Raw genomic sequence first — 12981 nt, 5'->3', positions numbered from 1 at the left:
ATCGACTCGCGAGGTGGTACCTGCAGCTGCAACAATTCGAAATCATATATGTACCACAGAAAGCTGTAAAAGGACAAATATTGGCTGACTTCCTTGCTGATCATCCCATCCCTGCTGAGTGGGAGTTGTCTGACGACTTCCCTGATGAAGACGCGCTTTTTCTCGAAATCACCCCACCATGGAAAATGTATTTTGACGGCTCATCACACAAAAATGGAGCTGGAGCCGGAGTAATATTTGTCACATCACAAGGAGAAGTCCTTCCATACTCTTTTGCCTTAAAAGAAAAGTGTTCAAATAATGTGGCTGAGTATCAAGCACTCATCCTCGGCCTAAAAATGGCGGTAGATATCAAGCAACGCCAACTTCAAGTATACGGGGATTCCAAGCTGGTTGTAAATCAAATCACTGGAGAGTTTGAAGTGAAGAAACCAGAACTAATGCCTTACTTAAAGTATGCTAAGGCACTCATTGAGTTACTCGGGGATGTCTCTATTGAATATGTCCCAAGGAAAGAGAATGGGCAAGCTGACGCTCTGGCTAAATTGGCATCGACTCTATCCATCCCGGATCAACAGGTGTATATTTCGATACGCAAAGTTTGGGTGGATTCCTGCAAGTATGAAGAAGAAGAATGTGTTGAAAAGAAGTAAATCACCTCATCGAGGTGTTTGAAATTGAAGAAGAAGAAGAAGATTGGCGGCAACCAATATTAGATTTCTTAAAATATGACAAGCTCCCGAGTGACCCGCGCAGACGAGCAGATATCCGAAGAAGAGCTGCACGCTACGCCTACTTCAACGGCATACTCTATCGTCGGTCGTTCGAGAACATGTTCCTTCGATGCCTCGGCAATCATCAAGCCAAACAAGCTATGGAGGAAACTCATGCCGGAATCTGTGGAGCTCATCAAGCTGGCCCAAAGTTACACTTCCGAATAAAGAGGATGGGGTATTATTGGCCAACCATGGTTAAAGACTGTATAGAATTCGCACGGAGCTGCCAACCGTGTCAATTCCATGCTAACTTTATCAATCAACCACCGGAACCATTGCACCCAACTATTGCTTCGTGGCCATTCGATACCTGGGGCATGGACGTTGTAGGACCACTCACAAAGTCGTCCGCTGGACATCTCTATATCTTGGCCGCAACAGACTACTTCTCCAAATGGGCAGAAGCAGTTCCTTTGAAAGAAGTCAAAAAGGAGACGGTAGCTGACTTCATACGAGTCAACATCATTTACCGTTATGGAGTTCCTCGGTGTATCATCACTGATAATGGAAGATCTTTTGCCAATACTCACATCGACAAGCTTTGTGAAAAGTTTGGCTTTCAACAAAAGAAGTCCTCAATGTATTATGCACCGGCAAATGGACTCGCAGAGGCATTCAATAAAACACTTTGTAACTTGCTGAAAAAGGTTGTCTCCAAATCAAAAAGAGATTGGCATGACCGCATCGGTGAAGCTTTGTGGGCCTATCGTACTACATTCCGCACTCCAACACAAGCGACACCATACTCACTTGTATATGGGGTCGAAGCTGTCCTCCCATTGGAAAGACAAATTCCTTCACTAAGGATTGCTCTCCAGGAAGAATTGACGACTGAAGAAAATGTCAGATTAAGACTCGAAGAGCTAGAGGCTCTCGACGAGAAAAGACTACAAGCTCAACAAAGACTGGAGTGTTATCAAGCACGATTGTCTCGAGCTTACAATAAAAAAGTCAAATCACGATCCTTTCAAATTGGGGACTTGGTTCTTGCTGTGAGAAGGCCCATTGTGATCAACTTTCGTTCGGGAAATAAATTTTTATCCAAGTGGGATGGACCCTACGTTGTCACTCAGGTTTACACGAATGGTGCATACAAGTTGACATCTCAAGACGGACTCCGGATAGGGCCAATCAACGGGAGGTTCCTCAAAAGATATTATGCGTGAGACCTTCAAATCAAATCAAGACTCCTTAGCATGAGGATAAACTGCAAAATAACAATAAAAGCAAATTCAAGTTGCTTTGAACTACGTTATGACTTGATCCCTTTACCGGGTACGTAGGCAGCTTGAGATATACCTTCAAGTTCAGTCAAATAAATAAAGAAATAAATAAATAAGTGATAAAGGATTTGGGTGAAAAAAAAAAAAATGCTCAAAAAAAAAAATATATATATATATATAAAAAAAAAAAGAAGAGAGAATTTAAATTTATTGATTGGCAATCAAAATGAAGAGTACAAATTGATCTTAAACATTAAGATTATACAACTCTTCTTTGCTAATATCCAACAACTCTTCTAAGCTTTTTAAGTATTCTTCGTCTTGCGCGGGGACATTCTCTACAGCGGCGAGTTCATCCTTGACTTCAACAATTTGAATGGTGATATTCTCATTAACTCCTTGACGTCGCTTAATAAGGGAAATATTCTCTCTTTTTTGCTCTTGTAAAGAGCGAAGCTTCACGTCAATATTCTCCACACACCCCTCTAACTCCTTAATAGCTTCGCACTCCTCAACATGCCTCGTCTCAAGGTGCGACAGTCGATCTTTGATCTCGGAAATCTGTTGGTTACGAGCCGCTAAGGATACGGCGTCGATCGAGTCAGAACATGCCTCATCAAAAGATGCAGCGTCATCAAAAAGGGCCTTGACTCGGTCCTCAATATGAGAAATGTCAGAATACTGAAAGCTTTTCATTGATTGGAGCACTACATCAACCTCGTCCTTAATCGAGGAAAGCAAACGAGCTGGTGTCCTCAAAAGCTTACCCCGAAGATCCGACCATACTTTTCCTATATATTCGCGTTGGATCTCTTTCACAAAATTCGCGCCACAGAATTCTGAAACCGCGGGCACAACGGAATGAACAACTATTGGCTTGGTTGGAGCATCCTTTACTTGCTTATTGCAAACACCTCTGCTTTCTCCAATCACCTCAACAATAGAATCTCGGCTCGCCATCTTTTCATCCATACTCGGGATTCTTTGCTCCAACTGAAAAAGGGGATAAAAAAAAAACGGATCATGTCAAAAAAAAAAAAAAAAAAAAAAGAGAAAAAAGAGAGATAGAAGTTACCTCTCTCGCGAAATTGCTCGAAGAATGGTGTCGGCTCGAACGAGGACTTGACGGGTTGATGATATGAGGATCTCGACGAGCTCGCTTCCAATGAACATCATGCTCACTACTACTTCGTTCAGAGACAGAGGGTACCGCCCGCTTTGAAGAACCGACATTGTGAGTACTTGAATTTCCATTGTTCCTCTCAGGAACACCCGAGATAAGTAGCGGCATTTTTCGAGCTTTATCCGATGGCTTGGTCTGATCGGTGGTCTTTTGTACCGGCGGGATATACTTATCCAAGAAAGACCCGCAAACTTGAGTCCACCACTTCTTGTATACGTCGGAAGAAAATCCCCTCGGAATCGCAGGAATGCGTGGAAGAATAACTTCGGCTGAAGATTTCAAGTAAGTACTTTGGTGCCAATGTTGATAGCCTTCCTCAAAAGCGCAGCAACGGACGTCTTTCAAAAGAACTCCGGGAATCTCTTGGAAAAAACCAAATTGACGGCAAAAACGGTGGGGACTATACGGCTCCACGAAGCATCGAAATCCATCCCGCAAAGTCAGAAAACAAGAGCGAATGGAGATGAAGTATTCTTGCTCGTAGTCTTCGCGCTTCCCGTCATCAACAAACCGTACGTCGAAATCTTTCGTGATCATGGTGCAAGCCCAACGAAAGTAGTCACCACGTAAAATCTTCCGGCATGCAACATCTGCTCTATACGCACGAGCACTAACAGCCCCGGAGTGCTTCACCATCCCCGGACCACGGATTCCCTTCCATACGCCGTAGTGGGTCTGAAAATACTCAGCGATCCATCCGGTCAAAAAGTGGAGAGGAATTGTCGACCGAACTTTCCCAGGACATGATGAATCTGCGATCTGGTTTAGCCCCTTATAAATACTGGTTAAGACTGGAATGGCCAAGCTTACTGGAAATCCCGACGCTAGGACACTTGCCATCTTGAAAGTCGAAGGACGTATCAAACCAACATCGTCGAGCGGAAGCACAAAGATGCAAAGCCAACAAGAAAGGAACGCTGCGAGGAAAGTCTCCTCAAGGTGCTCCCGTCCAACTTTGAGTTTGGCAAAAGATGACTCCTGCGCCTTCGACCATGGCTCGTGGGCACCAATCTCTCCGGTAGGATTGTAAGTCGCATCAGGCCGAGAAGAACGAGTAGACTCCTTGCCACGACGAATTTGAGGACGCTCGTATTTGACGGTCTTTTCGCACCAAAAAGAAATCCAGTCGGTTGTGCGGACGCCTCGTCGACCTTTGTCACGACTCCGAAGAAGGTGATAGGCATGCAACAGGTATCGGCACGAACGGGGAACCAGCTTCCTATCCTCTTTACTGCCATATAGCTCCTTTGCGCTTGGTACCACCTCTTCGTAAAATGAGCCGAGTATGGGGAGGCCCGCCAAGGACGCCAAGTCACGGAGAGAGATCGACACTTCACCGGCGGCAGTCAAAAGGGTGTTGGTTTTGGGACACCACGCCTCGCAAACGGCCTTGACGATCTCCGGAGAATAGTCGTAGGAGAACAAGGAAGCATAGACCGCATCGTAAATGCATCCTCTCTTTAGTGGAATCTCGCATCGATCCAGCACATCCTCCGCCCATTCCCAATAGCCGGCCACGTACGAAAAGTTGCCATCAAAAGAAGGAAGACCATTCCAAACGCACGCCCCATCCATGATCCGCCGCCCCAAGGTTGGAAGTGGAAGAACATCGTTTGACACGTGTTGATGAAGTGAGGATTGCAAGGTATGCTTTCCGCCAGCGACATTCCGAGACCACGTCTTTGGGAAATTTGGGACCTCCAAGCGAGGGCGAGCAGCTCCGCGTCCTATGAGTGGTGGATGCACCAATAGACGAGTCGCCTTGTCCAGCGGTTGACCTTCAAACTCGCAAATCACCAACTCGGCGTTTCCAGAGGGGGAGGAGACATCCTTGAAGTAAGCCATCTCGTCTACAAAAAAATATATATAAGCAAAGATCAAAAAAAAAAAAAAAAAAAAAAAAAAAAACACACAAGAGAAATAAGCCTACCCTAGAATGAGAGAAATCAAAATGTGAGAAGTTGAGAATGATAAAGTTCTCTCATGGTGAGGGGTTTATATAGTGTCTAAAAAAAAATTGAGATATGGAAAGACATGTATAAGGGGAGGAAGAAGATAAGGAAATAAAAAAAAAAGGAAGGAAGATAAAAATAAAAACAAAGAATAAAGGAAAGAATATATATATATATATATATGATGTGTATATATATATATAATTTTTTGGCAAAAACGCCATCCAAAAAAAAAAAAAAAAAAAAAAATTTGCATAAAAAAAATGGCAAAAACGCCATTTACAAAAAAAAATCCAAAAAAAAAAAAAAAAAAAAAATTGCATAAAAAAAATGGCAAAAACGCCATTTACAAAAAAAATGCCAAAAAAAAAAAAAAAAAAAAAAAAATGGCAAAAGAAAAAAAAACGCCATTAAAAAAAAAAAAAAAAATTCTTTTTCTATGTTTCGAGACTCGTTCACGCCTTAAACATTTTGCGTCGGCTTAAACAAGTCTCGATGGGGCATTTTGTAGACACTAAAAATATATGTCTAAAATCAATTAAATATCATGTATTTTGGAAGAAAATAAAATTCCAATAAAATAAATATATGGTATTTAATTATGCACATATGTTAATTTTTGTACAATAAATATCAACCATTAATGCAAAATCTGCTTAAAATGGAAGATATCGTACAAATATTACGTGCATAAATAGAGCCATAATAAATTTGGCAGCAAAATAAATTAATCTTGTCAATAAAGGAAGTATATAAATTAATATCTTCCAAACAAGGCAATGATATAAAGATCTTGTCAATAAAGGAAGTATATAAATTAATATCTTCCAAAAAAGGCAATGATATAAAGATTTTGACGAGAAAGGAAGGTGCATAATCAAATCCGTCAAAAATGGAAAACGGCATCCGAGGGAAAAGGAAAGATTATAAAATCTTTCCATCCACGTGGCACCATCCGAAAAGGAAGCCAAGGCCACCCTCCCCTATAAATAGGAGCCTTGGCCAATTCATTTAGACACCGAAGTTCATTTGAAGACTCGCGCAAGGGTAAGTCTCTCTAGACTCTCTGCAATGTTCTTCATTGTTCTTCGTGTCCTTCGAAGCGTTCTTCGTCGAAAAGTCACCGATTTGGACAAATGATCCAATATTGGTTGACGAATCGATGAAGTTAACGTTCTTCGTCGTATGTCCGAGCCGGAGGAAGGATCAAATCTCTCAAAGCTATCGAGGAATCCATCAAAGCCAAGGAAGAGCCTCCAAAGTCGCTCCCAAAGCTTGAAGATGTTCGTCGCGTTCTTCATAAAAGGCGCAAACCAGGCCCTCTTCGATCCAAAAGTCAAAGGGACACGCCGCCAAAAGCGTTATGGAGCACTAAATCTCTCCCTCAAAGATCAAATTCCGTCGGATCATCCAAAGGAGGCATCAATCCGAAGCCGACGATCAAAATCGCCAACATGGATACCAAAGTCCTTCAAAAGCCGGCGAAGTCAAACCGAAGACCAAAATCCCTTCGGATCAAAGAAGCCACCCAAATCCAAATTGGAAAAATGGATCGACCCGGAGAGAGAATCAAAGGATCCGAATAGAGAATAGGACCCGCATTAAATTTAAATACAAATATAATTTGTACAAATTTTGTGTTTATAAAAATATAACACAATTTTTTTGTCTACAAATATATAAATATTATATTTTATAAATGTTAAAATAGTAAAAACACAGACAATGTTATGTCCAAATTTTTTGTAATAATATGTTTGTTATATTGAAACATGCATATCATATAAAATAATGAGACTGCAAATCTCTGTTTATATTTGATTCTTCTGAAAAAACATTATATAAAATTATAAAAGTTAAAAAATATTCTATTTGACATAACTTAATAAATTAATCACAAATAGGAAAAAATGAAAATTTAAAATAAAAAAAAAGATGGGGACAAAATGTGGGTGCATAGTAAATTCTAATGTTGGACCACTCTATAAACTCATAAATGTACATCAACACAGAGAGAAAATAAAATAAAATAAAATAGCTGTACGAACTGTTTGGTACAAAAGATACCATTGTTGCTAAAGAATGCTAAATCTTATTAACGGATATATTCCCTCCCTCCTACTATACCTACATTGTCGTTTCTATCTATCCCATGTCATTTTTTTTTTTTAATTTGAATTATGTAAAATTCGAATTAATTTGAAAAAAAAAATCAAAATCAAATTAAAATGTCCAAAACTTAAAATTTGAATTATAAAATTCAAACTAAATACCATAATTATAAACTAAAATTAAAATAATTAATTAATTAATCTAATTAAAATTGAAATAATTTAAATTTAAAATTGTATATATATATATTAAAAAAGATAATGAAATGTAAAAAGCAAGACGTACGTATATAAAATATAGACAGAAGAAGAATAATATCCAAAATTTTTATAATTTCATTTTTTTTTTTAATATTTTTATTAAATATATTTCAGATTGATTCAAAATTTTATTATATCAATTCGAACCGATTGAAAAATTTAAATTATAAAAAGTTTAATCCAAACCAATAAAAAATTCGAATTAAATTTTAAAATTTAGTTCGGATTGGATATTATGATATTTTGTTCACTCTTATTTTACACATGGGGTATAAATTTTCGTGGACATTGGGCTTTGCTTATTTTGGGTCGGTCCGGATCGGGCTGTTTGAAAGCCCATACAAAGGCCCATTATCCAGGCCCATAGTGGAAGATATAAAAAGGAAATGGAATCGTTGTAGAAAGTCGATGGAAGACAAGATTGGAATCCACCTTGTCGACTCGGAAGACAGCGCCGAGTTCGCTCACCTGAGTCGCGAGTTGACTCACTCATCGGTTGTCGGGCTCGACGCGGAATGGAAGCCCAATGGCCGCGCATCGACGTTCCCCACCGTCACCCTCCTCCAAATTGCCTGCCACGTCGCCGGCTCCGGCGACTTGCCGGTTTTCCTTATCGATATCCATGCGATTTCATTGCCCCCGGTGTACGACTTGTTGAAGCAAGTGTTCGAATCGCCTGATGTGTTGAAATTGGGATTTAGATTTAAGCAGGATTTGGCGTATCTTTCGTCCACGTTTTGTGAGCGGGGATGTGATCCTGGTTTCGATAGGGTAAGTTCTCCGTAATAGAATTGTTGTTGGTTCTGAAATTTTGGAGATTAGATGTTTGACACGAACAGCTCTTGGGAGGTTGAGCTGCAATGGAACAGATTGAAAACGCGATAACGCATTTTTTTTCTCGCTTGAAGAAATTCGTAAAATGCGGAATTTATAGAACTAATTCAGGAATTTGTGTTAGTCAGAACTTGCCAAACGATTATGTTCAGCTATTATTTCATGTCTTAGTATTGTTTTCAGAAATTATAAAAAACTGTTGCACTAGATAGGATGATATGCAGAAGAAATCGAATATACCTTTCTCCACAGCATAGCTGTTGAACTTCTGCGATCATTGAATTTGAAATTTAATCAGTTGATCTTTTGAAGGTAGAGCCGTTTATGGATATTACTGCCATATACAACCATCTACAACCCAAACAACTTGGAAGAAGGATGCCAAAACAGACAAAGAGCTTGGCAGCAATATGCAGTGAAGTTTTAGGCATTTCACTCTCCAAGGTTTTAATTTATTGAGTTCCATACAACTCTTTGGTTAAAGTTAGTTTACTTGTCTCCTGATTTAGGTATATGTTGGCTGGAATTTGACAAGTTTTCGTGCTTGTGCTTTGTTCAGGAACTTCAGTGTAGTGACTGGTCACAGCGTCCTCTAACAGAGGAGCAGAAGGCATATGCTGCTGCGGATGCATATTGTTTGATCAAGATATTTGATGTCTTCCATGCAAAGATTTTCCAAGAAGGTTGTTTAATTCCTATGGATTTGATCATATGATTTTTGTATATTGTGTCATTAGCTTTGAATGTTTGGATTACTTTTTTAGTTTTTTGGTGAGGTACGGTAAATGTTTCCTACTTGCAGCTTCTTAATCACACTCAATAACTTTCTCAGGAAATACCCAACTGCAACTGTTTGTCTTCCTCAAGCAACTCCTCTGTATATTAGCAGAATAATATGTGCAAAGAATGATGGAGTATATTAAGTGCATGCAAACTGATTATATATTGTTAGAAAATGCGATGTTGTACTCCGACTAGTGGATTGTGATTACGCCACATCTGCTTTCTTGTGGCTTATTAGTGAGCTGATAAACCTAGCATCTCAGTTTGGGGTATATTTGTTAATTTGTCTTGAATGCTCAATGCAGGAAGGTTTCCACAAAATCAGAATAGATACCGGCCATCTGATTCTGATCCTCAGTCGAAGAAGATACTTGAGTTACCTAATGGGAGTGACATGGCGGCAGGGACAGAATTTTGTGAAGCTTCCAGTACGATCCAAACAAACATGTCTGGGTTAGATAGTAGAATACAAGTTACAAAGGAAGTAGATTCGGTGAAGTCAAAGAAAATTATTGACAGCTTCTTATACATTCTTGAGAAGTATGGTGACAAGATTTTGTTGAAGGAAGTGGACAGAAAGCCTAAAGTGTCAAAAAAGAAGGCTAAAAGGATGACCAGTGGATTATTGTCCAAAGCAAAGAACCCTGAAATTGAAGAGAATTGGCTGGGTCCGCCTCCCTGGGATCCATCCTTGGGAGGTGATGGATTCCCCAAGTTTTTGTGCGATGTGATGGTATGCTAAATCTCATATTAGTCAAATATCGACTCCCATTATAGGCATGGTTATTATACAGCTTTGTGATCTTTGAATCATAATTGTGAACCTAGCTTGAATGATCAGATTGAAGGCTTGGCAAAGCATTTACGTTGTGTCGGAATAGATGCTGCCATTCCATGGTCAAAGAAACCTGATGCCAGGTGCAAATCTATTTAGTAGCTCCAATCAGATGACACATTATTGTTATAAGACATATACGCTTTCTTTCTTGGATGGTCTTCTGGAAATGTAAAGCTTTCTGTCATTTCTTCCCAGGGAACTCATAGATCAAGCACAAAAGGAGAACAGAGTGCTGTTAACCCGCGATGCCAAGCTGTTGAGACATGAATATTTACTTACAAATCAAATTTATAGGATCAGAAATCTCCTTAAAAATGACCAGCTTCTTGAGGTAAACATTTTACTTATTTGCATTTGTGACATTTATTAGATTCCAACTGAGGTTTGGGCTGAGACTGATATTGAGATGGTGCAGATAATCGAAACATTTCAGTTGAAGATTTCAGAGGATCAGCTGATGTCAAGGTGTACTAAATGCAACGGGAAGTTCATCCAGAAACCACTCACGACTGAAGAAGCTGTAGAAGCTTCTAAGGGGTTTCAAGTGATTCCCAAGTGCCTGTTCAACAAGAATTTGGAATTCTGGCAGTGCATGGACTGCCATCAACTATACTGGGAGGTATGCCCGTTTGGGTTACTTTCCCCAAAAAACTTTCTGAACCATTTGCCTCTGATCTTCTGTTTTCGAGTGTTGCAGGGAACACAATATCACAATGCAGTTCAGAAGTTCATCGATGTGTGCAAACTAAACGAGCAACTGTAAAATTGTGTGGTTAGAAATATTCAAGATGCATATTGCTGAGTGTAAGCTACACCTATTATCAAAATTCGGTTCATTTGATTAATACAGCCGCGCCCTAGTTGATCCAACCAAAATTATATCAATTTACAACCGGTGGAAAAGCTGGGATTTTTTCGATCTTTCCTGCTTACGCTGATTGGAATGGAGCAAGAGAATCAAATCCCAGATTGTATTAAGAGACAAGGTAATCAATAATGTCTTGAACTTTTCACTTTTCTCTATTGAAGTTATGAATTGGTTCTTATCTTGGAACATTTTTTAAGCTTCTTTTGCCTGGGATATTGTGAACATGGCTTAATTATGTTGATAATTGTTGCAAGTTTTGGATGATGGGACCATGTTTTATGGCCGTGATGTACGGATTAGCATAATTATTTGGATTAGGAGGTCTAATTTAGTAATCCCTTGTGGCTTTTAATTATTGGAATTGTTTTGACTTTGGAAATTTGGTGCTTGTATTAGGTTTTAGTTGGCCCCTTAAAGCACTAAACACTTTCTTTGGTTTTTTTTTTTTGATCAAGTTGTTATGGTGAGGATGAGAATGCTATGAATATTTCTGTTTGTGTTTTACTTTTTAGTAATGGTTAAAAAAAAAATGTATTTTTTATAAAGAATAGCAATAGTTGAATAGTAAAAATGAATACCTAAAACACATTTAATTTGAATTTGGTTAGTGAGATTTTCTTGCAAAAAGTGGACCCACATGGAAATATTTGCAGCACTGAGTGTGTTAGTAGTCAGTCTTTTAACATTTTGATTTATTATTATGTCATCAGAAAGAAACCACTGGTAATTTATTTGAAGGAAAGTGATGGTTGTCTTTGAGGGACAGGGATCACATCTCACTATACTGAAACTTTTTTTAAATTTATTTAGTGGAGTATTAGAAGGTATGAGTGGGGGATATATTTATATTTATATATTGTATTCCAATATTTCAATGTTGTCGTTTAGTGATAAAATAATGTTGGCGTTGACAAATAGATTCATATCTCACTCACATTTGTTCCTTACTGTGACAAGAATTATTAGTGTTAGCCTTATGTATTTATTCTCACTAATCCTTATTACTACAAGAAAGAATCCAATGGTTTGTTACTGATTATATATCAACAGGTATTGATGTGATGTTGTAAATGTATAATTGATTTTTAGTATAATATAAAAAATAAAAAATAAACGTAGATGAATAATGTTTAAAATTCAATCTCTCAAACAAACACACCCTAAATTACTCCTTGTTTGAGCATGAACATTATAAAATATTGATATTTTTGTTAAAAAAAGTTTAGGTAAAAAATAAAATAGTAGTATTATAGAAAATTTATTAAATAATTAATAAAAAAATAATGTAATCAATAGAAAAAATATTGAAAATTTGGTTATTATTGGTTAAATGTTAAACTATGATTGATAAAATTGTTTTTTTTATAAGTAAATTGTTAATAAATTTAACAAATAATAATAATAAAAATTTGATATAATAAATATAAATCGTGTTTAAATAAATCGTAGAAAAAACAGTATTTAAATAAATCGTCATTAAAAAAAAAGAAAAAAAAGGAGTATTTAAATAAAACTCAACTTGAAACCTAAAATCCTAAATCAAACTCACCCTAAATTCTTTGATTGATGATAGTAAAGCAGAGTCGCGTGAAGGTTCGGGCACGTGCGACGCGCCTGCGTGCATACGTCTTAACGGTGACGTCGGTAGCCGTCAATCCTGTCTTCGATTTGACGGTCCAGATTGCATCAGCAACGCGGATTTCACGTTTCGCGCTCTCGTTAGCCCAGACGGGGGCCCCTCTACAGTGCCTGTTATTGAATGCCACGTGGACACTTGAGCATGGTGTAGGTTTTAAATAATACTACTAATATTTGTATTTGCGTGAAGAAATTTTTGGATTTGAGAGAATATTAATCGAAGAGTACGGAGTGTATCATACAATGCATATTGCTGCCGTCGTTAAATAAAACTCATTCAGTCTACCAATTTTTTATCCGTTTTTGTAAAATATATTTATTTATGATATGGGAACCAAAGCCATGAGTCATCGAGGTTTAAACTTATACTAATATCACAGTTTATAAGTCATATTTACACCATCAGATCATCGGCTCATTATTTAATACTCCCTCAATTTCATAAATATAGTCTTAATTAGATTGGGTACGATATTTAAAAAATATTGATATTATATTGTCAGTTGGTAAAAAG

General features: G+C 38.0%; 2 protein-coding genes across 3 annotated transcripts; one reads left to right on the top strand and one right to left on the bottom strand.

Moving 5' to 3' along the window:
- Window positions 1–2200: 2200 nt before the first annotated feature.
- On the bottom strand, window positions 2201–5027 carry LOC127256047 (uncharacterized). Its single transcript, XM_051281877.1, has 2 exons — window positions 3075–5027; window positions 2201–2992 (listed from the first exon to the last, which is right to left on the bottom strand). Exons 1-2 carry the CDS (start codon window positions 5025–5027, stop codon window positions 2246–2248), a joined length of 2700 nt encoding a protein of 899 aa, XP_051137834.1. The 3' UTR covers window positions 2201–2245.
- A 2887-nt stretch (window positions 5028–7914) lies between these two features.
- On the top strand, window positions 7915–12706 carry LOC127256481 (uncharacterized). 2 transcript variants are annotated; one of them, XR_007839863.1, is made up of 9 exons: window positions 7915–8277; window positions 8653–8784; window positions 8900–9023; window positions 9429–9856; window positions 9965–10041; window positions 10157–10292; window positions 10377–10580; window positions 10659–10947; window positions 12403–12706. XR_007839863.1 is itself a non-coding variant. In XM_051282511.1 (8 exons), the coding sequence occupies exons 1-8, from the start codon at window positions 7915–7917 to the stop codon at window positions 10722–10724; spliced, it is 1530 nt and encodes a 509-aa protein (XP_051138468.1). In that variant the 3' UTR covers window positions 10725–11164. The 2 variants fall into 2 exon arrangements, 1 of the variants encoding a protein (XP_051138468.1); XM_051282511.1 differs by lacking the exon at window positions 12403–12706 and having other exon boundaries at window positions 10659–11164.
- Window positions 12707–12981: the final 275 nt, after the last annotated feature.

The sequence above is a fragment of the Andrographis paniculata genome, unplaced genomic scaffold (assembly GCF_009805555.1).
Source record: "Andrographis paniculata isolate CXL003 unplaced genomic scaffold, ASM980555v1 Contig55END, whole genome shotgun sequence".
NCBI lineage: Eukaryota > Viridiplantae > Streptophyta > Magnoliopsida > Lamiales > Acanthaceae > Andrographis > Andrographis paniculata.
This window is presented reverse-complemented; position numbering and strand designations above follow the sequence as displayed.